This window comes from Marmota monax, unplaced genomic scaffold (assembly GCF_021218885.2).
Source record: "Marmota monax isolate L192 unplaced genomic scaffold, Marmota_monax_Labrador192_F-V1.1 WCK01_AAM20220418_F8-fsc00105, whole genome shotgun sequence".
Classification (NCBI taxonomy): domain Eukaryota; kingdom Metazoa; phylum Chordata; class Mammalia; order Rodentia; family Sciuridae; genus Marmota; species Marmota monax.
This window is the reverse complement of record NW_026692947.1, coordinates 4436494-4463920: the sequence shown is the minus strand read 5'-3', so window position 1 is coordinate 4463920 and position 27427 is coordinate 4436494. Positions and strand designations below refer to the sequence as shown.

The 27427-nt window shown below is 42.5% G+C and overlaps 2 protein-coding genes across 7 annotated transcripts; one reads left to right on the top strand and one right to left on the bottom strand.

Moving 5' to 3' along the window:
* The first annotated feature begins 683 nt into the window (after positions 1–683).
* CUNH1orf74 (chromosome unknown C1orf74 homolog) lies at positions 684–4786 on the top strand. Of its 4 annotated transcripts, none has more exons than XM_046452166.2 (2): positions 684–790; positions 1727–4786. In XM_046452166.2, the coding sequence occupies exon 2, from the start codon at positions 1801–1803 to the stop codon at positions 2608–2610; it is 810 nt and encodes a 269-aa protein (XP_046308122.1). In that variant the 5' UTR covers positions 684–790; positions 1727–1800; the 3' UTR covers positions 2611–4786. The 4 variants fall into 4 exon arrangements, with proteins under 4 accessions (XP_046308122.1, XP_046308121.1, XP_046308120.1 ...); XM_046452165.1 differs by lacking the exon at positions 684–790 and adding an exon at positions 797–954; XM_046452164.1 differs by lacking the exon at positions 684–790 and adding an exon at positions 797–963.
* On the bottom strand, positions 3103–27427 carry Traf3ip3 (TRAF3 interacting protein 3). 3 transcript variants are annotated; one of them, XM_058581945.1, is made up of 16 exons: positions 27186–27426; positions 23081–23572; positions 20927–21074; positions 20717–20780; positions 20179–20203; positions 19919–19948; positions 19730–19825; positions 12628–12699; positions 9845–9985; positions 9476–9613; positions 8538–8673; positions 7874–7936; positions 6742–6798; positions 5339–5475; positions 4360–4473; positions 3103–3356 (listed from the first exon to the last, which is right to left on the bottom strand). In XM_058581945.1, exons 2-16 carry the CDS (start codon positions 23420–23422, stop codon positions 3264–3266), a joined length of 1656 nt encoding a protein of 551 aa, XP_058437928.1. In that variant the 5' UTR covers positions 23423–23572; positions 27186–27426; the 3' UTR covers positions 3103–3263. The 3 variants fall into 3 exon arrangements, with proteins under 3 accessions (XP_058437928.1, XP_046308118.1, XP_058437929.1); XM_046452162.2 differs by having other exon boundaries at positions 23081–23481; positions 27186–27425; XM_058581946.1 differs by lacking the exon at positions 3103–3356 and having other exon boundaries at positions 4374–4509; positions 23081–23481; positions 27186–27427.

Genomic DNA, 27427 nt, shown 5'->3' with positions numbered 1-27427 from the left:
ACCGGTTTTATTTGTTTTGTACAATGCAATATTTTTGAAGCCTATGAATAAGCCTAGCACATATTCAGTCAATAGTGACACCTTTACACCCTGCCTAGAGATATCTGCTCCATGGAGCTCGCCTATCAAATTTGATTTAGGGAAATAAAAGTTAAGTTTAAAAAAAAAAAAAAGGTTTCCAGCACCACTCACAGCTAAGGATACTCTGCAAAATGTCAGATGATTTGAGACACAATCTATTAGGAAACGTTGATATCCCCAGACACAAAGGGGGTTTATTCTTTTCCACACTTTTTACTGGTGCATTATGGTTGTACACAATGGTGGGATTTCTCGTTACATATTCGAACATGCACACAATATAACAATATAATTTGGCCAATATCTTTCACCAGTATTTCCTCTTTCTCCCCCCTCCCCCCGCCCCGCGGCTCCCTCTCGGAGATAAGTGCTCGGTGCCCTGTCTGGCTTCCCAGTCAGGCGGGCCCTCAGACTTCATAAACACAACAGAGCACACCCGGAAGCAAAATAAAGGCAAGGGCTCACAGTTAGTTAGTTTAAACAGGTACCTCTGTCTTTAGTCCGCTTCCGCCCCTCCCCTTTCCTAGAAGATGGGCGGGGCGGCTCCTGCCCGACCGGAAGTGGCGGCGGCTGAAGGCAGCCCCCACTTCCGCCACTCTGTGGGGCTGCCTTGCCATTGGTTCTTACGCGAGGAGCGCCTGCGGACTGGATGATATCACCAGAAAAGGGAGAAGCGGGCGGGGCTTGAATGGGTGCGCGTGCGCAACAGGTTGTTTTCGCCGGCCTAAAGAGTAGCGGGTTGCGAGGGTCCTCCGCGCACTGGCGGGACTTCCAGTGTTGTGGCGGGTAGCGGAGAACTAGCCACCCCCCTGGCTGCGGGCAGGAAACCGGAAGGGGTCCCTGAGCCCGCGAACCTGAAGCGGAAGTGGAAGTGTAACGTTTGTGAGGGAGACAGCTACCTCACTTAACAAGTCTCTGTAGTCTCAGATGTGTGGTATGTGGGTGGGAGCCCATCTTCCCAGAGTGCTTGGATTACTGCCAAAAAGGGAAGGCAGGGTCAGCAAAAGTTAAAACAACCCTCGTGCAGTTCAAGCCAATTCCATTTATTTATTTATTTATTTAAATTTACCATTTTCTTTTTAAAAATTTTTTTTATTTTTTTACATGAGCTCTATTATTATTATTATTATTATTATTATTATTATTATTATTTGCATTACAATTCTTAGTATTTTTATGTCACAGGATGAGGTGGTTGTTACACATTCTAGTGTAATCAGTTGTTCTTGTGAAGAAAAGGGGAAATTAGCAGCAAAACAGTACATTTGGAATCCAGAGCTCTGTCCCCAAAGGGCAGTTTTGGGTGAAATGTGTTGGAGTTTTGCCAGACTCTCTTTGCCTTTTCTTAGACTAGAGCTCCTTAAGTTTAGATTCAGAGAATGTAATTGGTAATAGGTACAATTTAGAATAGAAGTCAGAGATAATAGGAATCAAGCTAGAAGGTTTGAAAGACAAATTAGGGACCAAGGGATATTGGGTAGAATTGGTGATCCCATCTTGTCTGCCTTGGCTGAGTCTTCCAAAATAGAGGGAAGGACAAATAACTTTTGGAAAAATCTGTGAGACTTAATGGGAAGGCCCTTGGTAGGTTTCCTGTGTGTGACTGGCTGGTGTTAATAATTCCCTGCTACCACTTTGTTTCCAGGCTCTTCCTCAAGTGTCTGGAGCTGAGATGCGACCCAGGAAGGGAACTGTGGCTAGCTAAGGAGTCAAAGCTTGATGTTACTTCCAGATCTCATGTCAACACTGAGCCCTCAATTACTGGTGGCAGTTGCTCAGCAGACCCTGGGCATGGGAAAGAAAAAGGGTCCACCTCGAGCCATCTGCCTTCACCTGGCTGGAGAAGTGCTGGCTGTGTCCCGGGGGCTGAAACCTGCTGTGCTGTATGATTGCAACGGTGCAGGAGCATTGGCACTCCAGAACTATCTGGAGGAGCTGCAAGGGCTGGGCTTTCTGACTCTGGGACTTCACATTCTTGAAATTGGAGAAAATAACCTCATTGTCAGCCCTGCACATGTATGTCAGCACTTGGAACAGGTATTGCTTGGTACCATAGCCCTGGTGGATGTTTCCAGCTTCCAACCTCACCCTTCTATCTGTTCCCTGGACCAGCTTAAGGATTTGAAGGACATCGTGACTGAGATCATCACACATTTGAAGGGGCTGCAGAGGGATCTATCCTTAGGAGTCTCCCACAGCATGCTCCATTCCTCAGACTGGAATCTTTGTACTCTATTTGGGATCCTCCTGGGCTATCCTGTCTCTTATACTTTTCACCTGAACCAGGGAGATGACAACTGCTTAGCCTTGACCCCACTACGGGTGTTCAGTGCTCGGATCTCATGGCTGCTAGGTCAAACCTCAGTCCTGCTCTATTCCTTTAGTGTCCCAGAAATCTTGTTCCCAGCCCTGAGGGACACTCTAAATGTCTGGGAGAAGAACCTCAGAGCCCAATTTAGGACTCAGAATGACTTTGCTGACCTCAGCATCTCCTCTGAGATAGTCACACTGCCGGCTGTGGCCCTCTGACTTTAATTTTTGTCCTCCCATGTAGAAGGCATTCAGTAAGTGCTCATCTCTGGGTTGGGGGTATCAAATAGTGATCATTTAAAGTGCTGGTTTTAAGTGCCTGGGGACCCTAGGGAAGAATGCTGTATTCAGCTGGCCACATCATGAATGGGAATAGGTAGTGGCAGTGGTGATGCTAGCATTAGAAATACATATTGGCCATTTCTATACTAGGAGGTCCTTAGTTAACAGAGGTGTCTGTTCATTTTTCACTGGATAAGAGTTAGAAGGAAAGAGACAGAAGGGGAAAAGAATGGTTGTAGAGGACAAGCAGTATACCCGTGTGTGGTATCCTACCCTGTGTAGATAGTGTCTTTAGAAAAGGAAGACTGGGTCCTTTCTATATGTTTCTCTACCTCCAACTGAATTGGTCTAAGGGGAGTAGACCAGGATGCTTAAGTGCCACACTTGTAATATGTTATTTAGGAATAAACTGAAGATTCCAGGGAACAGTCTGGTGAGGTAAAGTTTATTTATTTAGGCTAAAAAAATTGAAGTCAGAAATCCCAATTCAGTTGGAGGGTAAACCCAAGCTGTAAAGTACCCAAACCTTCTGCGTTTTTCATTGAGTTGTTTGCTGCTGATTTTTACTCCAGGCAGCTGTCACAAGTTATTCAGATTCTCAGGTTATCTTTGTTGGCCAGGAATACTGCCAGTGCTATAGCAATCACCACTGTCAGGATGGGGAGCCACTGACCACATTGCTTCTGTGTGGAGGGAAGGGAGACAGAAGAAAGCAGCCATAAGTCACTTAGAGAAAATATGGGCAAAAGCACCCCTTCCTATTCTAGCCCAATGGAAGACCGTGGGTTGGTGCTAGAAAAAGCTTTTTACTTCACTGTCTCACTTTCTGTCACCTCTCTTGGGATAAAACCACTTTACTAGTGGTCCCTGGCCCAGGGACCATGTCCAGTAGGGGCCAAACATTTAAATGCTGATGTGAAAAATTCAGGGTGGAAAATAATTCAGCAAAATAATATTATTCTCTTTGTATGCCTTAGTACCTTTGTTGTCCTTCCCTGTCCTTGTCATCATGCTGGCAATAGACTAAAAGAACATCCTTTCATACTTGAGTTAATGCAGCTTGAGAATCCCTTACCTGAAATACTTAGGACCAGAAGTGTTTCAAATTTTGGAGGTTTTCAGATTTAGTAATATTTGCCTAGACTTTACCAGTTGAGCAGATCTCATGAAAAAAAAAATCTGAAACACCAAATACTCTAAAATCTGAAACTTTTTGAATATCATGTCAATGCTCAAAAAGTTTTGTATTCAGAGAATTTCTAATTTTGAACATTCAGCTTAAAAATGCTCAGCCTATAGCAAATCTTTCCCTCAGGCCTTAAGAGTTCCACAGAAATTGGACTTGGATACATGAATCAGTGTTTCATGACTGCTGTACTTTCAGCATGGACTAAATCAAGCAGAATACGCAGAGTATTCAGAGCATTTCTGATTTTGAACATTCAGCTTAGGGATGCTCAGCCTATAGCAAATCTTCCCCTCAGCCCTCAAGAATTCCATGGAATTGGACTTATGTACATGAGTCAGTGTTTCTTTCATGACTGCTATACTTTCAGCATGGACAAAATCAAGCAGAATAGACAGGATGACTAGATATTGACATGGGCTGGCAAATTTTATCTGTAAGACTTGGCTAAAAAAGAAATCATCCCACCACCATTTGTACAGGAGGATGGACCCTCTTACTCTGGGAGGTGGCTGCTGGTTGTGGTTCAGCTCTTCTCGACAGTGCTGCAGCTTACGCATGCAGGAGAGGTACTCGTCACTGAGGTTGTCTAACTCCGAATGCAGTTCTCTGCACTGGGGAGAATATCATCGGAGTCATCATCATCAATTCTATCTTGAGACAGAACCCAGGAAGGGGAGACTGACCTGAGTAAGGTACTCCTTCATTCATTTTGAATGAACTATTCTCCCTTCCCAACCTTCCTCAGAATTTTTAGTTTGTACTGTCTCACTTGTTTTTCTCTGGAATGTGTTGCTTTAAAAAAATTGATTGTACTGCATATATTACACTTTATATATTGTAAATAGTTTTATGTGACCAACCGTGTATGTACAAGTGCTTTGTAAATGGGGAGACCCAAAAATGAAATTCTTAAAGCACAAAAGACTTCAAAGTATTATAAGTTTCTTTTCTGGGAGCTGATTGCTAATGTGTGCTTTTAGGGATATATATGTATATCCATATGTACATATACATATATATGTATGTATGTATGTATTTAGGAAAGCTTTTGCTATTGAAAAGATGCTGTGTAAGGCTTTAAGATATTCAGTGTGAGAAAAAGTTTGGGAAGTTAATATGTTTATCAAATGTGGGTTGAGGGTGTAGCATAGTAGTAGAGTGCTTGCCTACCATTTAAGAGGCCCTGGGTTTGATCTCTAGCATTACAACACACACACACACACCAAAAATATGTTTATCAGATATGTTTTAGTTTGACTTTCTGAAAGGTAACTGTTTAAACCTTAAGTAGGGAATAAATAAGGAAAGAAAAATATTGACAGGTCAGTACAAAAGCAGACATTTTATATGGGCAATGGAAGACCTATGGACATCCAATCACAATTTAAACACAATTTAATCCCTGCTGTCTGGCTGTTCCTAGCAGTTTTCTGTGCCACACATAGATGAGCTCATGATCCTAGGTTAATGGCTCACCTCTTTTTCCTTGGCCTGGAATTGCAAAGTCGTCTTCTGCAGCTGGTCTCTGAGATCCCAGTCCTTCTCCTTCCCTGCACTCTCAGGCTTCACTTCATTGTGGGAGGGCTTTGCACTACACACAGGCAAAGCCTCATCTAAAAAAGCAGCCAGATTCTCAGTGATAGGCCCACACCTATGAGGAAGGATCCTGTCACTGAGTAAGACTCCTAGGAGTAGGGGAAGGGGAGGGAAGAGGAAAGGCCTGACCTTTGGCTAGACTGAATGAAATGGAGTTCTCTGGCTTAAAGAACTCCTGGTGGAACCCTGCTTAGCCTGAATGACACCTGGAATTTGAGCCCCTTGAGAGCAAGATTGGCATCTTACTTTACTTTGTATCCCCAGACCTGTCTGATATTTTTTAGTGAATACCTATTAATTTAATTTTGTTGTTGTATGCCACATGTTTTAATTTGTGAGGCAGGTGTTTCTTTTCCCTTACATCCTCATTTCAAAGTCCTGAAAATGGCAGTCATATCCTAGAATTTATCTAATGTGGTTAAAGATGGGTTTTCAGCCACCTTGCAGTCTTTTTTTGTGTGGATACCAGGGATTGAACTCAGAGGCACTTGACCACTGAGCCGCATCCCCAGCCCTATTTTGTATTTTATTTAGAGATAGGGTCTCACTGAGTTGCTTCACCATTGCTGAGGCTGGCTTTGAACTCATGATCCTCCTGCCTCAGCCTCCCAAGCTGCTGGGATTACAGGCATACGCCACCTGCTCCGCACCTTGCAGTCTTAGCTTTGGCTGAAAAGAGCACTGGACTAGAAGTCAGAATTTCTTGATTATCTTAGCTCCGTCCTTGATTTGTGTGACCAGGGGCCTTTATTTTCTTATTCATCCTCTGTGGGCATAATGGTTTCTGCCTTTCATATTATACCCAGTGATTATGAGGAGAAAACAAAAAGCTATGTGTTATGGATAAGTGGGGAGCTATTATTCCCATGTATACATGATGAATTCTTTTCAGGAAGCTTGATCAGCAGACTAGTGCGAGATGACTCTTGCATGCTACGTGATTTGGGGCTGGGGAGTTGGATGTGATTTGGAAAATTAAATGTGTAAGAATTGACATGAAATCCTGAGTTCAAAATCAATTTATTAAAATCTTCAACATAGACATGTTTTCAGAGAAAGTAGAAATTATTTTTCACAGCGTGTATACCTCTCCGGAGAGGAGGCTAACTAGTTAAAGTGTCCTCAGGGCCAGTGATCAGTCCTTAAAAGACTCCCTTCTATTCCTGACTCAACAGACTCCCAGAACTGAGTGGGACTCCAAGAGATCATATAGTCCATCCCCCTGCCTCTAGCAGGCAAGGAAAGAGCAATATCTTAGAATTTGTGGTAGTAAATTTGCTGACCTTTCTTTAAGAGTTTCTCCTGTTCTTGAAGCTGTAAGGATTGATTCTGAAGCAGACCTGTTGGAAAACACAAGAAACTTGTCTGTGCTACTGCAAAGAGCCTCTTTACAGACCTTTGCTTAGAACCTAGTTAATAATATGCCTTTCTGTTATGAATTGAATTCTGTGCTCCCAAATTTATATGTTGAAATCCTAACCCCCAGTACCTCGGAATGTAACCATCCTTGGAGATAGAGTACAGGTAAAAATAAGATCGGCAAGGTAGGCAAAGTAACTGATCGAGTAACTGATGTTGTAAAAAGAGGAAATTTCGACAAAAGGAAGCTTATGGTCATCTTCAAGCCAAAGAAAGAGGCCTGGAATAGATCTTTCCAACACATCCCTCAGAAGGAACCAACTCTACTGACTCTTGATTTTGGATGTCTAGCTTCTGAACCGTTAGACAATATTTTTCTTTAGTTTAGGTCACTCAGTCTGTGGTACTTTGTTACAATTTTATCATCCTTTTCTACTGTGTCTTTGTCTTCCAGGTCTCTGCTTAAATATTATCTCAGAATTAAAAGTCTCCCAGATGGCCCTACATACAAAAGTGACTATTTTCCCTTTAGCCTGCTCCCGCCTCTATAGCAGTTATTATAATTTGATGTACGTTCAATTTTTTCATGCACTGAACTACACTTGTTTGTAGACCTTTTTTAGAATATAAGAGAAGGAACTGTAAGTTTTGTTTGTTATTGTATCCTCACATTTAGTATGGATCAATAAGTGGTTGATTTTTGGAACCATTCCTAGTGAGATTTAAGTGGCATATTCATATACATAATAAGTTAGACTACATAAGAAAAGAACTATACTAGAAAACCCAGTACTTTTAATAGTCCATAATTATGGTAGAAATGCAAGTGGTTGTCATTGGCATGGAAGGAGAAAAGTAGAAAAAAAGAGTAGAGCCTGACAATATGTGAAAAGCTATGTAAGTGACTCCACGGAACAAGAAGTAGGTATAGAATGTACAGAGATAGGAGGATATGCCAGAGACTGGGCCCCTAGATCTTCCTCTGAATGAGTGTTGTGGAGCAGGACCCCAAGGAACACCAAAAAGCTTTCTTGAGAATCCAGAAAGGAAACTTACTCTGCAACTGCTGTATTCTGGTCATCAGGGCAATTTTTTCTTCCTCTGACCTCTTTAGTTTATCTGAAAGTGAAATAGTACAAACCAAAAATAGAAGAACCCAGCTTAAAGAACAGAATACCTGAGTATGGAAAGGAATAATTCATGCTGACTTGTCTATGCATCTGATAAGTGTCAAATGGAATTTGCCCTGTCTTCTGATTGTCCTCAGTTCTGAAAAGGTAGACCAGGTACCCCATCAACAACCAGGGGTATGCATCAACAGTGTTGAGTTGGACTAAGGACTCTCTTTATACATTATCTGGTCCTTTTAGCAGACACAGGCTAACTTGGAAACCTTCATTCTGCCTTGTATTTGAACTGACCTTTCCTTTTCAAATTAGGAATGTGGTTCTGACACTTGTGACTAATATAGGAATGGCTGTCATTTGGCCCAGAGGATGGGCTGGAGAGAAAAGAGCTCATGCAATAAGATCCTCTATTGTAGTAAAATGAATTTCCATCTTGGATGATTAAAGTAGTCCTGCCTTTCCCTCAAGGTAAAATGAAATCATAAGGCCAAGCAAACAAATGAAGGCTGAGGCTTTTTCTCCTCGCAGCTTCCTTTCTCTAAGCTCACTCAGCCATGGTTCCTGTGTTCCTGAGGCCTCTAAGAATAGAGTACCTTGAAGGTCCTGGGTATCTGAGTTGCACAGATCTCTGTCCCCTTGCAGGCGTTCAATCTTGGCCTGCAGTTCCTGGTGCTCATTCTCCAGAAGTCGCAGGGCTTGGTTCATCTGTGAGTCTCTACTATCTGCTCCCTGAAAGGAGGAGGGAAGGGCCAATATAGAAGCAGGTCCCATGGAAGAGGAAAATTACTGAAAATTATAGAATTTTAGAGGTAGAGGAGTATTAGGGTAATGGAAAAACATGGAAGTGTGTGTGAGCCACATCCCCAGCCCTATTTTGCATTGTATTTAGAGACAGGATCTCACTGAGTTGCTTAGCACCTCCCATTGCTGAGACTGTCTTTGAACTCGCCATCCTCCTGCCTCAGCCTCCTGAGCTATTGGGATTAAAGGCATGCCCCACTGTGCCCGGCTATTCCTCACATTTTTAACAGTGCATTAGACTTCTGGTATTCACAAGGAACATATCTTAACACTTTGATAAATCTCAAAATTAAGTCATAGCAAGTCATATCTTTTCTAGATATTTTCACTTTCTTTTTACTTACCATTCTAGCCCTATCAAGTTTGTTTGTTTTGAGGATGGTAGAACAATTTTTTTTTCATGAAGAATTAGGTTTAAGAAACTCAAACATCTTCTTAAGAATTGCCTTGTAGTTGACAGGAAGATAAGAACAACAGAGGTTGAGATGTGCATTTGGATAGTGTAATTCCAGTTGAGCATTTAGTTCATTTGCATGAATAGTGTAGGTATTCTTACTAAACTCAAAACTATCTCAGAACTCAAACAGGGAGTCTGGTACTAAGTGGGTAGTGACTGAGGAACTGAAAGCTAGATGCTCTGAGCTGCCCTTGGAGTCCCCAAGCTGGGAGCAACTTTTCTCACTACTACCCCCCTCCACCTTCCTGCTCTTCTTACCCCCAGTGCCTGTACCTGTAGTTTAGACTGAAGCACATGAAGTTGGCTCTCCAGCTCTCTGTGTTGGGTCCCGAGGGCCCTCCAGTCCTCTTTTAGAGACTCATATTGGTTCCTCCACTCTTCACATTTCTGCTCTGCCAGAGCCAGGGACCGCTGAGGGAGATCAGAGAGGAGGGGGTTTCAGTAGAAGCCTCCCGCACCAAGGCAACAGCTTGGTGGAAAGGTTGCAAAAGCACATTGTACCCCCTCAATTGTGTATTGTAGATTAATAAATTCTAGGTGTATTTATGAGGAGAAGGTTCCAGGAATTTGTGTAGCTGGACCCCTTGCTTCGTAGAGCTTCCCCCCGGATTCCTAGTCTCAAGAACTGTGCAGCATCCCCACCTGTGTGCTCTGCAGTTGCTGCTCTGCACTCATTTTCTCTTCCAGCACTTTTTGTAGTGATTCTTTGGCCTTCTGCTCATAGCTGTTTTTCTGGTCTTCCATCTCCATTAGCACCTTTTTCATTCCCCAAGGGGAGTATTTCTGTAAATTTGATGAAGTTCAGCAGTTATACATTGAGCTTCTATGTGCCAAATACTGAGCTGGGATACAGAAATGAAAATTTGGTCTTTCCCTTAAGGTGGAGACACTAGTGATTTGGTTGGAGCTGAGCACAGAGTCAACTCAGGTTATCTGAGAGGTGAGTGCCATAGGATTTCTGTACATTGTACCCTAGGCCTTGTGCAGGCTTTTGGAAACCAGCATGTCCAAACAGAACTCCTATTTCTTTCTTTTTTTTTTTTTTAAATATCTTTTAGTTGTTGATAGACGTTTATTTTATTTATTTATAGGCAGTGGTGAGAATCGAACCCTGTGCCTCACACATGCCAGGCAAGTATACTACTGCTGAGCCACAGCCCTAGGCCTAACTTTTATTTCTTTACCAGCTCTTTTCTCCTGAGTTTTCTAGCTCAGTGATCAACATCATTACCTACCCACTCTCCCAAACTTTAAACCAGGGAGTCCTCTTTAATTTTTCTCTTTCTGCCAGGAATTATTTGGTCTTTGAGCCTTGTCAAGTCATCTTCCTGAACAGTTCATACCTGTCTCCTCTATATTCCTACTGTTAACTTTCATAATTCAGATTCTAATAATTCTATTAAATGGGTTAATGCAATACTTTCCCTATCTCCAAGTCTTGCCCTTCTTCAGAACTTTTTTAGTGGATTCTTTTTAATACATAAGTCTGATCATGGTACTTGTTGTGTAAATCTCTTAGTGGATCCTTGATGTCCTAATGATCAGGTCCAAACTCCTTGACTTGCATACTTCCAATCCAGACTTTCCCTCCGTGCTATCACTGCCCAAAGGAAACTGCTTACAGATCTCCTGAGCATTGCTTTTTTGGCCTTTGCCATTTCCCAGATAGGTTCTTTTGGCTGGAGCCTCCTTACCCATCTTTTTTTCCTGGCTAAACTCACTCACACTCAAGATTTAGTCCAAGTATCATCAGTTCTGATGATAAATCTTCACTAACCATGCACCATTCTCCAACTCCAGGTAGCTTTTCTTAATGTTTACATAGTATTCTCTGTATGCCTTCATTATTTCAATCCATCAATTCATCTTTCTTCCTTACTGGATTGTAAATTCCTTAAAAGCAAGGTACATGTTACTATTTCTTTAAAAAAATCTTTATGGCTTCTGATCTGAGAAATCCAGAGTAGACTCAATTAATGCTTTTAAAATTAGTGAATTTAGATATTGAAATTATTCCTGGCTTCAAGATCAACAACAAGGCATAAGAACAGGGGCTGGGGTTATGGCTCAGTGGTAGAGCGCTTGCCAAAAACGTGCAAGGCACTGGGTTTGATCCTCAGCACCACGTATAAATAAATAAGATTAAATGTATTGTGTCCATCTACAACTAAAAATATATTAAAAAAGACATAGGGACAGATTTGTAAATTCACTGGAGGTGAGTTCCCTTCATCTCTGTGTGCTATGATTTGGTGGAAGACAGGCAGCTTTCATTGTCAATTCTGGACTACTCATGGGAGAAACAGAAGTCCAGATAATGAAAATTTAGGGATCAATATGAATCATTTCCATTTACCTTTGGAAATGTCTGAAAATTTGGGCTTATATATGAATAGGTCTTATATCTTTGGAATTTTTATTTAAAATAGGTCTTAATATTTTTGGAATTTTTGTTTCATATATGGGGGATGTTCCAGTTATTAGTCTTATCATACTGGTGACTGGCTAGCTTCAACCCCATAGAAAATGAATAGGCTGGCATTCTGTGTTATATGTCAAGACTCTTGGGAGCTTGATTGGCATTATTTAGTTTAGAAGAACCTAACAAAGCAGGCCAGATTGAAGAAAACAAAATTTGTGGACCAGAAAACCTATGGACTATATAAACTCTATTCTGGAAGACCCCAACTATACAGCCAAGACTATCTTATCAAATTCTAAATCAGGCCAAATTGGGCTGGGGTTGTAGATCAGTGGTATATATTTGCCTAGCCTGTATGAGGTACTGGGTTCAAACCTTAGCACCAAATAAATAAATAAACAAAGACATTGTGCCCATTCACAACTAAAAATATTTTTTAAAAAGGGATTAGGCCAAATCAAGAGATTGCTGAAACTGGATAATAATGTCACAGAAAAGCCAAGAGTCACATTCTTACTTTCTTGCAGAGGTTATTACTAGAAGAAAGTTGGTCCTGGAATGAAAATAATTTTATGAAACTTCTTTATAACATGCAACTCATCTGTTCAAAGATTGGGACCTTAGAAGGTTAGCTGGGGTGTTGTGATTTTTTTTTTTTTTACTAAGCCTCTCCCTACAGTTTTAGGTATTTTCAAGGTTCCTCTGGAGCTAACAATAGAGCTAACAATAGCTAACAATAGAGCTGGTATTCCTTTACAGGATGTAAAAGGAAAGATACTGGGAGAAAGGTGCAGATAGTGATATGGCAAATTGGTACCAAATATGGTACTAACGTGAAAATGGTCAAGACAGAACTGTGTAAAAATAGGTATGTTAATCGCTATTTGGTAACATTTCTGGAAAACAGGATTGAGGTTCAAGCATTCTTCTCAAAAAAAAAAAAAAGCATTCTTCTCATTTAATTCTAGATTCATGAGCTGGAAGTATCATTCAGAATGCTTACCTGGGTACAGGTATAGAGTTGGTTTTCCAAGGACCTTAGTTTGCCCTTCAGTTTGTCCTCATTAAGCTGTCCCTGAAGCAAATGGGAAGAGGAGTTAATAAACTTGGGCCAAAATATAGTCTGCAAAGAGATTAACTCAATATTTCTAGCCCACTGCTCAACACATAGTCAGTACTCAAACATTTATGGAACTGAGTTCTTTCAAGAGGTTTGGGAGGAGCACAGATGACAAAGGAATGGGGTAGAAAAGGATCTTCTTTGGGAGGCTAAGGCAAGAGGATTGAAAGTTGGAGGTTAGCCTCAGGAACTCAGTGAAATCCTGTCTCAAAATAAAAAATAAAAAAGTCTAGAGATGTAGCTAAGTGATAGACCCTGGATTCAATCTCCAATATGGAAATAAATTTTAAAATAAAAATAAAAAGAAGAAGGAGAAGTAAAAGATTTTCTTCTCTTTCTCTGGGGTAGGACAGGATGCATCAAACTGGTTCCCCAAATCCTCTTTTACCTTGAGGTTCACCATCAAATGGTCTTAGGGTATTTTGTAGGGGGCCACTGGAGGGAATGTTTCTAAGCTGTCCTTCCTTTCTTGCATTACCTCCCTCCTCACCTCATCTCAGTCTTGTACCTGGACTTTTCTCATAAAGTATAGGCCAGTAAGGCTAGAGGAGGAATTTTTATTCTTTTCCTTATTCCCCCAAATTTATATGTTTAAGTTCTAACCCTCAGTACCTCAGAAGGTGACCATATTTGCAGACAGAATCTTTGAAGAAGTAATCAAGTTAAAATGAGGTCATTAGTTGGGCCCTAATCCAACATGACTGGTATCTTTATAAAAAGAGATCAGGACACCAAGATATACCAAGGAAGAGAATGTGAAGACAGAGCGAAGATGGCCATCTGCAGCTGAGGAGAGAGGCCACAGTAGAAACAACTCTGGGGACACCTTGATCTCAGACAAGTCTCCAGAACTGCAAGAAAATGAATTTCTGTTGTTGAAACCACCCAGGCTGTAGTATTTTATTATGGCATCCTTGAAATACAATCATTCGTTAGTGTCCACTGGGGATTGGTTTCATGTTTCCTCCTCCCTCTGGGATGCCAAAATCCATGGATAGTCAAGTCCCTTATGTAAAATGGTGTAATATTTTCATACAACTTGTGCAATCCTCCCATATACTTAAAATCATCTCTAGATTGCTTACAATGTAAAAGCTATGTAAATAGTTATTACTGCTGTATTGTTTAGGGAATACTGACAAGAAAGACAAGAAAAAGTTTCTGGATTTTTTTTTTCAATTAGTTTTGATCTGAGGTCAGTTGAATCTGAGGACGTGGAAGCTGCAAATAGGTAGGGCTGGCTGTACTAATGCACTCTCTATAGCATACACGTACACACATACCTATGACTCAGAATGAGAGATTCTTTAAGAAAGCAAGATATGGAGGGAGAGATATTAAAACAGGATGGGGGCAGGGCAAGGTACGAATACTTCCCAGAAAGTCACATTCTATTTCTTGACAAGCTGGGTCAATCTTATGGCATTTATTTATATATTTGTTTATTTACTTATTTCCCTCTCCCTGTCCCTGTCTATGTCCCTCTGCCTCTGCCTCTGTCTCTCCATCTCCTTCTCTGTCTCTCTTTCTTTTTGGTGGTGATAGAAATTGAACCTAGGGCCTTCTGCATACTAGGCATCTAATGGCACTTTGGACATTCCAAGGGGGATTCTGATCTCAAGGCTGGGAGTGGAAAAAAGTGGGCAGAAAGGGCCATTCTGTTTTTCAGTTTGTTAGCATTTTAGCAGAGTAGTTAATGATTTCCTTGTTGCTTTGTAGGCTTGTGACTTTTTTTTCAGGTTGCAGTTTTGTTCTTCTAGACTTGAGTTTTATTTCAGGTATATCTGTCCAGTGGGGTGGGGAGTACCATCAGTGATGGCAAGTTTTCCGGAGAAAGGATCATGGGCCTCTTCAGAAATAACTGGTTTCCATATTCTTTTTCTAATTTTTTCCATCCATGCCCTGGGGGACACTTGGGGGGTCTTCAAATTCCACTTCTCTTCAGGTCTGGGATGCTGTGGTCCATTTCAATTAGACAGCTTGGATGTTTCTCTGGAAACCTCATAATGTTTTCAGTTTATAATGGTCTAGGGCCCAAGACAGGATCTCTGTTATGAGGTCTGCCACCCTGGATGAGTGTCAGGGTGCGTTGGGGGAGGAAGGAAGTGGTATCTCACAGCTCCTGTTTTGATCTTGTTTGGCTGATTCTTCTAACCATTGGGGCCAGGGGGTGCCCCCACCCTTTCTCCTTCCTGTGTTACTCAGCTGGGCCTTGCAAAAGCAAAAAACATTGCCAAAAATAATTTTTTAAAGTGCCTCCTGCTATTAATGTTTTTCCCAATGTCTCATGAGAGAGAGAGCCAAGAGTTAGGGATTTGGCATCTACAATAACCACAGGGCTTTGGGACAGATAAAAGAGATGGATAAACACTTCTACTCTTTGGGTCTTGGAGTAATTGGTAAAATAGGCTCATTCCCCAAAGTGGCCTGTGCATTGAAAATCCACAGGCCCTGAAATCAACTGTCCGCATACCCTACTCCCCTGTTTAAGATCTTCTAACTCTGTGCATTTTTATTGCGTACATTCTTACTCTGTAGAATGTCACCAAACCCTCTAAGTTTAAGGATTACCTTGCCATAGTTTGGAAAGAAAACAGGCCCAAGGCAGTATTCCTAAAATTTCCAGTCTCCTTTTTGGGTAGTTCCTTTCTCCCTGTTCCACAGTATGGCTTTAAATCAATATTTCGTCTCTTCCAACTGTTTTTGCATTTTAGCCCAACACCAAATTACTTTTCCATTCATGTTGCAATACAAAACAATTCATGAGAGCCCCTTCAGTGGGGATGAAGGGCCACCCAAGTCCAGGGCTTGACCAAAATCTCTTGTCTACAACTCTGCCTTCCCAGACTCCCCAAGGCAGGCAGGAAAGTTGCAGCCAAGTTGTTGCAAATGGGCCATATAAGTTTCTTGGTCTGAGCCCCAGTTCTCCTCACGCTGAAGCCCAGTATTACAGTATGTGGGAAGAAGCATTTCTTACAGGCCCATTGCTGACCTGGGCTCAGAGGGCATAGTTACCCGCCCCCCCCCCCCAGTAGAAAAGGGAGCAAGGTAGAGGCCATACACACCTGGTGCTGGTCTGAGGGCTTCTGCTTCTGCTTCTGCTTGGTTTTCCCCTGTCTCTGATCTGTTCCTCAGAAACAACACCACCTCACCACAGAAGTACCAGCCCACGGTTCATCTGTCTGCTTTAGCAGAGCTCGCTTGGGGCTTGTAGCCAATCCCCTACTGTGCTGTGTCATCTTAAGATCTTAAGATCTTGATTCCACTTTGTAGATGTCTTTCTTTTTCTTTTTTTTTTCTTCTTCTTCTTTTTTTTTTTTGGTATTAGGGATTGAACCTGGGGTACTTAACCACATCCACAACACTTTTATTTTTTATTTTGAGATGGAGTCTTGCTAAGTTGCTTAGGGATTTGCTAAGTTGCTTAGGACTTTGCTAAGTTTCTGGGACTGGCTTTGAACTGGTGATCTTCTTGCCTCAGCTTCCCGAGAGGCTGGGATTACAGACAGGCATGTGCCACCACACTTGGCTAACCTTGCAGATCTTTTATTATTTTTGTTTTATTTCTGATACTGGGGATTGAGCCCTGGGGCACTTTACCACTGAGTTACATCCCAGTTCTTTAATTTTTTTTTTTTTTTTTTTTTGAGATTGGGTCTTGCTAAATGCTGAGGCTCTTGCTAAATTGATGAGACTAGCCTTGAACTTGTGATCCTCTTGCCTCAGCCTCCCACTTTGCTAGAATTCTAGACATGCACCACTGCTCTGGGTTCCATTTTGCAGATCTTAAAATGCAAGAGTTCCCTGCTTTCATTTTTTTATATTGCCCAAAGTTGAACTTTCTCTACTGGCTGATCTGCTTCTGCTCTCAAGGTTTGGACCCAGCTCAGTGTTCTCAGCTACACTTCAGGACTGTGGTATCCCAAAAGCTCAGAATCAGCTTGGAGGTGGAGGCAGACAAAGGTGCTGATTCTTAGGGTCCTAATAGAGAATTTTCTGTGAGCTTCTCTGCATGTGAAGTTGGAGATTCAAATCACGGAGGCCAAATGGAAAAAAATAAAGTGTGTACTGGGCTGGATGTCAGAGTCCCAGTTCTGGACACATTCATCCAATTATTTTCCTCAAATACTAGACTGGTACTATCCTTTCACTGAAGTTGAAGCTGTCATGGGATGGATAGAGAACTGAATTATCTTGTTTTTGGGAAAGCAAAAGCCTTCAACTGAACAGCCCAAGACTGTTTTTCTTAAAAACAGGAAGCTTCAGGCTTGTGGGTGGGGACGGAGAAGAGAAGGTGAAGACTGGGAGGGGTGGGAAGAAGGAAAGGAGAAAACCACAGCCAGAGGAACTTCTGCTCTTGGGCTGTAGCATGGAGAAGAAGTCCCCCCTCGGAGTCTATGTCAGAAATATTTCTTAATGTATCTTCTCCATTACCATCAAACTTTCTCTAATTCAAACTCTTAAGTGTGACTTACCTGTGCTTTTACAAATCTCCATCCCCACCACCCACATCCAGAGCCAGGTCCTTGTCAGATAATCTGTTGAACACAGAACTTATCATTCACTTTCAATTCAGTTCCACAGATAGAGATGAAGTTCCTTCTAAGTTTTGGGTAGACTGTTCGGTGTAGGATTTTAAACCCAAATAAGATATAGTTACATTGCTACCCTGCTTCTTGCCTGTAACAGTATTTCTCAAACCAGTGGTAGTAGGCGTTTTCATAGATCTCCGAGATAACACACAGAGACATGCAGCCTGAATCTAGATATGTATATATCTTTCCTTTAAAAAGGGGTCCATACATAATATTGTTCAACAGTAATAATTCTAGAAACCTACTTAAAGTCCTTTCTTTGGTACTGCTCTGATATTATCCCTTCATTTTAGCCACACCCAATGCTCTGCCATTCCTTTATCTTTTTTAAAAAATATTTTTTTAGTTGTCGATGTACCTTTATTTTTTATATATTTATATGAGGTGCTGAGGATCAAACCTAGTGCCTCACACATGCTAGGCAAGTGCTCTGCCACTGAGCCACAACCCCAGCCCGTGATTCCTTATCTTTTGCACCCTTTTTCTTTCTGCTTTTTTCCCTATTTGCACTCTATTCTGTACTGGTGAACTCCTACTCATCCATTAGGACTCAGCCGAGCTATTCTTTTTGCTGTGTGGGAAATTTATTCTGATAGAATAATTATTTTTTCCTCTGTATCATGTTGTAAACACTGCTGTTGCAGCCTAGTCACACTATTTTGGAGTTACTTATTATGTTTGCCTCTTCCTGGCTAGACTCTGAGCTCCTTAAGAGCAAGGATTTGACTTCTTTTGTTCCTGAAACCCAGAGCCCAGCATAGAGTAGGAACTTATCAAATGTCTGTTGCACAAATGAGTGAGATGATCTTAATTTAGGTCAGCACTGGAAACCACCTGGCACGCACAGCTGTCTGCCCCAGGCTCCTATTCTGCAATGAAAATTATTTCCTTAGCAAGCAGGAGCTCTGGTCACAGACTCCCAAATCCTGGTTTGATGAGTGACATGAGGAGGAAGGGCTGAGCTTAGGAAGTATTTTGTATCACTGCAAACTTCTTAGCTATGTTCTACACCCTCCTGATATTTTCCTCTGTGGAGATGAAAGCCATCTTCCTGGTAGGGCGAGGTTCCCCGAGGCTTGTGAGGGCTCCTTTCTGCCTCACTGCCCATAGTGTTTTATACTCTTTATTATTCCCTCAATATACAGATTTCAGAATGAAGTCGGAGGACCATGGGAATCTTTGAGATCCTTTCAAGGGATGTGCAAGGGATCTTTTCCAATGAAATGTCTGTGTGAGTCTGAATATTTTCCATATACTTCAATCAAAAGAATGTATTCCAACAAATTGAATTTAGAAGCAAATAAGAAAATTTAGCTGTCTTTTGTTCAGCTAGACATTAAAAGGGTTTACAAAAGTGTAAAGCAATGCCACTCTTATTTTTTTGTTTTTGAAAACATGTTTTTTAAATAAAGAATCTGTAGTTTAAGTTAGCATGCAATGGTTTACTATTATTATTTTAAAATTAATATTTCTAAATATATTTCATTTTTTTGAGGTACTGGGGTTGAATTCAGAGATATTCTACCACTGAGATACATTGCCAACCAAATTTTTTAAAATTTCCTATAGGGTCTTGCTAAGTTGCTGAAATTGGCCTGGAACTTGTGATCCTCCTGCCTCAGTCTCCCAAATCTCTGGGATTACAGGCATGTGCCATTGTGCCTGGCTATTTCTCATATCTTTGTATTGTTTATGCATTTGCCTCTCATAGAAAACAATGAGCTTTCTAAAAGCAGGAGCCTTGCCTAAAGAATCTTAGGATGTCCACTGCTAGTACAATCCTCACTAGGAAGAACATGATCTATGAATATCTGTAGAATGAATGGATTAAAATTAGAGGCCAGAACTTTAGTTCCAGTTCTGTTACTAACTAGCTGTGTGATTTTGGACAAATCACTTGGCCTCTCTGAGACCCAATTTCCTCATGGGAAAAATAAGATTAAGCTAGATCATCTCCAAGGTCCCATCCCATTCTGACATTCATGTCTATGCTGAGTAGTGGGTGCAGGCTGGCTTGAATGAATATTTGTGTGGATCCCCTATAAAAACCGTTTGATATTTACCATATTCAGTAATATAAGCTATACTGGGAACTTCCTTATGTTCTTCCTACAAATTAAAAAATGGACCTTCTTGCTATTTTTGGTCCCAAGTCTTCCCAGTGAATATAGCAGCATGACCTTCAGTTGAAGACCCATATCATTAATTACTGTGACCTGCTTGACTTCTAAGTCTGAATACTATATCCTCCATTTTCTGCCTTTTCTTAGTTTACTCCTGAACAGTGAGACCATTCCTTCTTTTGCAGGATGATTTGGAAAGAAAAATGAGATGGGCTCACGTAGATGCCCACATGAACTCTTTCAAAACAAGGATTTTTATTTCCTTACCTTCCAAGAGCTGTCAGAGGCCCGAATCAGGGTAGATAACAGGTCTTGGAGAATCACCATTTTCTGCTTTAGGACCAATTCCCTTTGTAGGGCCTCCTGGGGTCGGGGGCAAAAATGCATGAAATAAGATTAACCAGGAGAGAGAGTAGTAGATGGAGAAGGTTAGCAGAGAGGTCACATGCCACTTACTTTGAGGTACTCAGAAAGTTGGATGATTTCCTAGAGAGAAAGAAAAAGAAAGTTCCTTGAAACCATGGATCATAGAACCAAAATCTGGGCTAGCTTGTGTGGAGCTAACGTCTTCTTCATTGGGTCTCACAGAGGCCCACTATGTCTATGCTAATTACTCCATTGCCATCCTCCACCCCTCTCAGTTTATCATGGAATACCAGAGTGTCAGAACTTAGACACCATCTGATTCAACCCCTTCAAGATGAGGATGTTCGTACCTTATCCAGAACTGCGACTCCATAACTGAAAAGAGAAGGGAAAAAAAATGACAATGAACCAAAGAAGTAAGTCAGGAGGCAGTGGGTTGATTCCTTCTGGGCTCCCTTCCGAAGAGCCAATAGAGCAGGGAAGGGTCCCTTCTTCTTCTTTTTTTTTTTTTTTTTGATACTGGGAATTCAACCCAAGAGCGCTTAACCACTGAGCCACACCCCCAGCCCTTTTTAAATTTTCATTTAGAGACAGGGTCTTGCTGAGTTGCTTAGGGCCTCCCTGAGTTGCTGAGGCTGGCTTTGAACTCACAATCCTCCTGCCTCAGCCTCCTAAGGTGTTGTGGCCCTTCTTTTTAAATTAAGGTAGACATGGATATTTGTTGTGTTCTTTCTTCACTTTACCTGGTGGAGGTATTCAAGTAAAGTTTAGAAGAGAAGAGAAAATGAAATTTGATGGGGGCCAGCATCTCTCTCTCTCTCTCTCTCTCTGTCCTATGTGCCATGTGACGATACAATGAGAAAGGCCAGGAATATGAAAGGGACTCACCTGGTTTGCTGACTGGCATCATTCTTAATTGTTGGCTGTGCCTCTTCTGTCTTTGTCTGAGTACCTGAGAGATGGAAGAGAAGGTGATTGAGAATCCACTGGGAGGAAGTGAAGGAAGTCAGGAGGGAAAAGGATTTTTCACTGCTGATGACCTGAACTGCTGTGGCAGAATTCTGTGTTCTGTCATTGAGTGAGGGAGCTTTGTCTTACCACGATGGTGTTTGTGAGGTTTCTTGATGGGAGAGTCTTGTGGTGGAAAGGCCCTTGCCTGTGAGGAGTGGTGGTCAGCCCCAACTCTCTGGACACTTGAGAGAGGGCGATGTGGGGTTGGAAAGACATTGGTGTTGGTCCCTGTCACCTGAAAAACAAGTAAAGGCTGCTGAAAACCACTTTTTAGAGCTTCTTAGGGAAAGATTCTCCAGATGAATGTAGAAAGAGGAACCAATGATCGTGTCTGTTGTAGACTGAAGGTGTCCTAAAATTCATGTTGAAATTCTATTTCCTAATGTGCTGGTATTAGGAGGTGGAGTCTTGGGGAGATAATTATGGATAGTAGCCTCTCTAGGAAAGGCAAATGGGGAGCTGGAATTGTCTCTAACCAATCATTGGTTTCAGCCATTTACAACAGCCAGTGTGGTGATGTGGAAAGAGAACTGGACTGAATGGGGAGGGAGACATGTGGGTTCAGATCCTGCCTTTTCTACATATCAGTCTCCTGTCTATATAGTGAGTTTCTAGAGATGGATTTCTTCCTGTGAGTCATAGCTGTGGAATTGCTGAGGTGTGAAGGGAAGGTAAAGTTGGGAGTTGAAGGAAGGAGTGCAGCAGTTGTAGTCACAATTTAGTCTGTTATTTTTGTATTTATTTTTCCTCAAAACTAAAAAAGTTGATATTGGTAGTAAAACACAAAAAGGACAAGATGCTGAGTGAGGTGGTTCACACATGTAGTCCCAGCTACTTGGGAGGCTGAGGTGGAGGGATCACTGAGCCTAAGAGTTTGAGACCAGCTTGGGCAACATAGCGAGATCCTGTCTCAAAAAGTACTCCTCAAAATGAAAACAAAACCAAGCAAACCACAGCAGTATTAAACAAAAAGAGCTAAGAAATATCACGTAACTAATTCAATCTCAATGAAACATTTAAAAATTGATAGGCGGAGGTAGAATTCTTTTTTTTTTTTTTTTGGTGCTGGGGATTGAAACCAGAGCCATTAAGCCACATCCCCAGCCTTTTTTATTTTGAGACAGGGTCTTGATAAATTGCTTAGGGCCTCACTAAGTCACTGAGGCTAGTTTTGAACTTGCAATCCTCCTGCCTCAATCTCCCAAACTGCTGGGATTATAGGCATGTGTTGCTGCGCCTAGCCTTAGAGGTGGAATTCTATAGATAATTGTATTTTCTGTTCTTATATTTTTCTTCCCCCAAAGTATTCAGAAACCTTCTTACTTAGAAAAGGTAGTTGTTTCTCTTTGGCAACTGGGCTCTAGAATCATTTCTCTGAATAGCACCTCCGGTTGAGCATAACAAATCCACTATTAAGAAATCCCGACAGAGCACCTACTCTGGGCATGGCACCATGCCAGGCATTTCCAGGAAACACAGTGGACCTGTTCCTCCTATCAATGTGTGCACAACATGGGTAGGAAGACAGAGATGGTTTGATGGCTGAGGTAATCTCAACAGACCCTGATTTTTTGCCAGCACTGCTCTTTTCTGGGACAGAAGAATGGACTCTCTATGAGTTATGTAATCGTAGAGGATTTATAACCTACCAGACCCACAGAGAGCAGAGGTGGCCTGGAGAAGCTAGGGAAGGCTTCCTGGACTAGATGAGTGAGGCCTTAGTTTAGTGAATTTAGAAGACTTGTCATGTAACAAAAGAAAGAGATAAGTTGGGCAAAAGCCTCACAGAATAGAGGATAAATGTGTGGTGTGTGTGTGTGTGTGTGTGTGTGTGTGTTTTGGGAGAGGGTATCAAGAGGACGGGTGTGGGTATCTGGCATATAGTAGGCATTCAGGGAATATCTGATGAATAATGGGTGAATGAATGCTGTAAGGTAGCTGTAGAAAATATGTATAGATTCCACGTATGTGGAAGATAAGTACAGATTGCTGAAATTTGAACTGTTACTAGGTAATGGCTATGAAATTGTCTTAAAATTTATTTTCTCTCTCCTCAAAGGCAAATGTGAAACAAAAAAGAGCTAAATGTGAAACAAAAGCACTAAAACTAAAATATCTGAATGAGTAAGTGGCTAATGGAGGCTTGACTTTATGACTAGAGAAGAAGGGATTTAGTTTAAATCCCACCCCTTGGTATGACCCCTACCCCCACAAAGCAGTGTGTCCCTGGACATGGCCCACCTGCTGTCCGGGAAAAGAGATCCTGTTAGCAGACGAGGCCTCCTTGAGGACAGCTGCCTGGCCTTTCTTCCTGGAGGGAACTTGCTCCCTGGCCCAGGGATGCTGAGCCTGGCCTTTCTCTTCCACTTCCAGGTTCCTCCTCCTGAAGAACTGCAGTTGTCGCGCTCTCTGGAGCTGCTCTCTGTGCTGAGTCCTTAGTGCCTTCCCCACCTGGCGGCAAGTAGTCACGTTGGGGCGACAGCGGCGACTTTCACGGGTCTCCTGCCGGCGCTCACACTTGGCCTCATAGCTCTCAGCCCACCGGGCCAAGGCCGGGGAGGGCCTGGGGTCTGGGCTGATCATGATGACCTCTGAAGCACCTGTTGTGCTTGGCTTCCAGTTCCTTGAATAGCTGCCTGGATCTGCCAAATGCCAAGAGGGAGGAGCCAGAAGATGGGCAGAAAAATGACTATCTTCCCAAATCAGGGGGCAGAAATAGCACAGGGCTCTATCCTGTGGGTTGAAAACTGAGGATGAAGTGGTTTCACACTGGGAGTCAGGACTCCTGTGCTTAATCCTTAAGGAACTCATAAAAATCTAACAAAAGCAATTTCCTGCTTCTAGCCCGTGTCCCACCTCTGTAAAGTGCACTGCCCCCTTCTTCCTTGACTAAACATCTCACTATTCTCTAAGTCAGGGGAACTTTATAAACAATTGATAAAAATCATAATGAATTGATAGCCTCTTGAATAGCAGGTGTGTTTATTTTCTAGACTTTTAGAAAAAATTAATTTCCCCTTCTTTCCTACTAATCTAAAAGGAAAGTGGGCATCTTTGCCTAAGTTGTTACTAAAATAGAATGATACTTCTCCTGACCTGGAGGGATAAAAATGCCCCCTCAGGAAGTGATCAGGCCTGTGACTGACACCCACTGCTCCCATCTTAGCCCTTAGTAACCAACTTGTGGGCCCAGACCTTGTGTGTTTTAGGAGGGAAGCCTACCCTAACTCCTCCATCATGACATCCTGATGTTGTTCTACTGGCGTCTACTACCCCGTGGCCGGGACTGGGCCCTGATTCTCAGGTGAAGATCAGGTCAAATCAGTATTGGCTGAGCATCTGCCACATGCCCAGTATCGACCCATTTCAGAGCATCTGAATTAACATCTCTTGGAGATGAGAGTTACCACACTTTTTAGGGTCATCTCCCTTTCAGGGTTGTCTGTTGCCAAGTTTGCTTTCCTAAGCCCGGATGCAGGTTGTGACTTCTAAACCAGTAAGCACATGGATGATACCTCATAAAGCTCCTCTAAACAACAGAGAAATAAAACAAACATGCAAAAGCAGTAACCCAAAGTCCCCAGGGAACAAGAGGCCACCTTTGATATCCCTCCACATGGCCTTGCCTGCTGTCCACATAATACCCAAACCCTAATCCCCTCTTCCTTCCTGTGCCTCTCTATCCTACTCTCCTCTACCTACCTTCTGTAAATTTGTTTATTCTCCTAGAAATCGCTGGTAGCTTTGTTGAGTTGGGAGTGGAATTGGATGAGCTGGTTTCTGAGCATCAAAAATTCTGTGCCCTGCCCCCTCTGCTCCCTGGAGTCAGACCAGGCACTGATGAAGGAAGAGGTACTCCCCCTCACAGCTGCTGCCTCTTCTCTCCGACTCATGACTTCATTACCCACGGCCCTGGGAACATAGTTCCTGGGTGGGTCAGAGGAGAGTATCTCAGCTTCACCAGCCAGTAGGCATTTGCCAGCTCTGGCCCTTTGGGTTTATTTATAAGCCAAACAGACTCAACAGGTAGCAGCTTCTCTGCTCCTTTGTTGGGACTTCACTGCCCATCCCGGCTCAGTCTGGAGTTCTGCAGGTTTTGTTTCTCTTTCTCTGATCACAGCACTCATTCCCAGGGGACATGGGTGGAGCATTATCACTCTCTGGAGGGGTATTATGTAGCCATGCCTTGGGTACTCTCAAATGCCTGACTTGAGGGCTGGAGGGGCACACTCTGGCCTTGGGCACTGCTGACCCTAAGAAGAATTGTGAGATTGTCAATATTTATCCCCTACATATCATCTTTGAATGGCTTTTTTCCTCCCTCCTACTCCTTGGGTGTCCCTAGACATCCCACCTGTTACTCTGTTTATTTAAAAACTTAGTAAAGGGAGCTGGGATTATAGCTCAGTGGTAGAGTGCTTGCCTAGCATGTATGAGGTACTGAGTTTGATCCTCAGCACCATATAAAAATAAAAAAATAAAGGTATTGTGTCCATCTACAACTGAGCAAAAAACAAAAAAAGGATCAGAGAGGCCCATTTCATGTTAAGTTATAAATGGCACGGTGGAAGAGACTTGAAATTATGTGTACACAAATTCCATGTCCAGAACGTACACTTGTGGCATCCCGAAGTCATAGCCCCTGGTTATTCTGCCATCCATGGTGGAGGAGACTTTGCTCTGTGGTGTGACTCTGTGGACTCATGTCCTAGCTCCATTATTGTCTACCTCTGTGTATTTTTAGACAAGATATTAAATGTCCCAAAGCCTCAGTCTCCTTATTTATAAAATGGGGTTAAAACCTATCTGGAAAGATTATAAGAATTAAATGGCAAAATGTACATCATGTACCTGGTATATGGCATACAATAAATGATAGGTTTCTATATTAATAAACATAGTTATTATTATCCTTATGTTGGTGTTGAATACTGAAGATTTGGTGCTGTAAGAGAGAGGTCCCAGGCTAAAGTACTCCCAGGGCTAAGAATGCTTGATCTCTTTCTCTAATTCCCCCAACCCTTTCTCTCACTGAAGAAACATATTGTTTTCCAGATGGAGGGGGTATGGCCCCAGCTTAAAATCACCTTTATTTCTCTAATCTTTGTTTGGGGTTGGGCTACAAGGAAAAAGGACTTCTCTGTGGTCCCAACATAACCACCATCTCAATTAGGCCAAACAGAATGGCAAAGAAGAGACGGGGGTGAGGAACTGGTATCCAGCTTACCTGCACTGCACTATTAAAATGTGGGGTGTGAGGTCCTTCTCTATTTGGCCTCAAGTTACCTTCAGCTTTGCCGTGGAGATAATTTATCCAGTGTTGAAAATTCCCCTACCTTTCGCCTATTAAGAGGAAAAGGCTGTTGGGGAGAAGATGGGCCTGAGATGAGGTCCCTCTGGATGCTTCACCTAGGCCATCTATAGGTCCACAGAACCATACCTGCTCCATTCTGCAACCTCAAGGCCAGATATTGGGATTTATTACTCAAGAGGGGAATTGAGGTAGAAATGGCCCCTTAGAGAAAGGAGGATTCCTATATCCCCAGGCCCCCACACCTGGTAGAATTTGAAGTGACCTAGGTGAGTGGAGATATATCTGACCATACTGATTTTCTTAAGAAGAAACCATGTGGGATGGCTGATGAACTGGAATGGGCTATAGACACAAAAGGAACTGATCCTTAAAGAGTTCAGAGAAAGGTCATAAGGCCACTGCTCAGGGTTTCTGACAGCCTAACAGGGCCCAGTTGTAGTTAGGAAGAAGGGGTGGTGCTGGCCGGGGGAAGTTTTCCTCACTGCAATAGGGAGAAACCAGGGTGCTGCTGTGTACTTTATTGTGGCTTGTCATTGCCTTTCCAAGTTCCTGCTCTTCTTCCTGGCCATGTGTACAATAGAGACAATGGATAGCTACCTGCATGGGTCTGGACTTCCTCATCCAGAGCTCTCAATGTGAGCTGAGGGAGAGGGTCCTGTCCCCAAGTTACTGGAAAAGTAGCTTCATGTGAAAGGATCCCTGCTTTGAAGGGAACTATAAAAGGTCAGTTAATTCATGCTGCCGTCACAGTAACCTAAACTCCAAGCCATGTGTGACCTACTTCTAATCTAATGGATGGAGCAAGGGAGTCATGGGAGCTGTATCCCTGTGCCTGGCCGGGGCCTCAGGAATCCCATGCAAGATGCTTTCTTGGTTACCCCAACCCTCAATACTCTTAAACCACACCACCCACTCCTATGTTTCCCTCCCTTCTATTTTTCCAAACAAGCTTCGATGGTGGAGTGCCTTCTGCCCCACCCCAAAGTCAACGGTCCCAAACCTGACCCCAAAACTCCTTTTTTTTGCAGTTACCTCTAGGTCCCAGGCTCCAGTATAAGCAGCTCAGGAAAATATTCCAGTTCTTGGACAGATCTTGGTTCTGGTCTCAGGTGGAGCATGGCAATGACTGGGTAAAGTGCAAGTTGTCAATCCATGTTTCTGGGCTCCCTTAGCATTTCCCTTCTTGGTACTGTCTTTCTTTTTGCACAGCAGCCTCACTGAAACAGGAAACAGACAAAGCCACAATGCTCGCAAACCCCAGTTCCTCTGCTCTC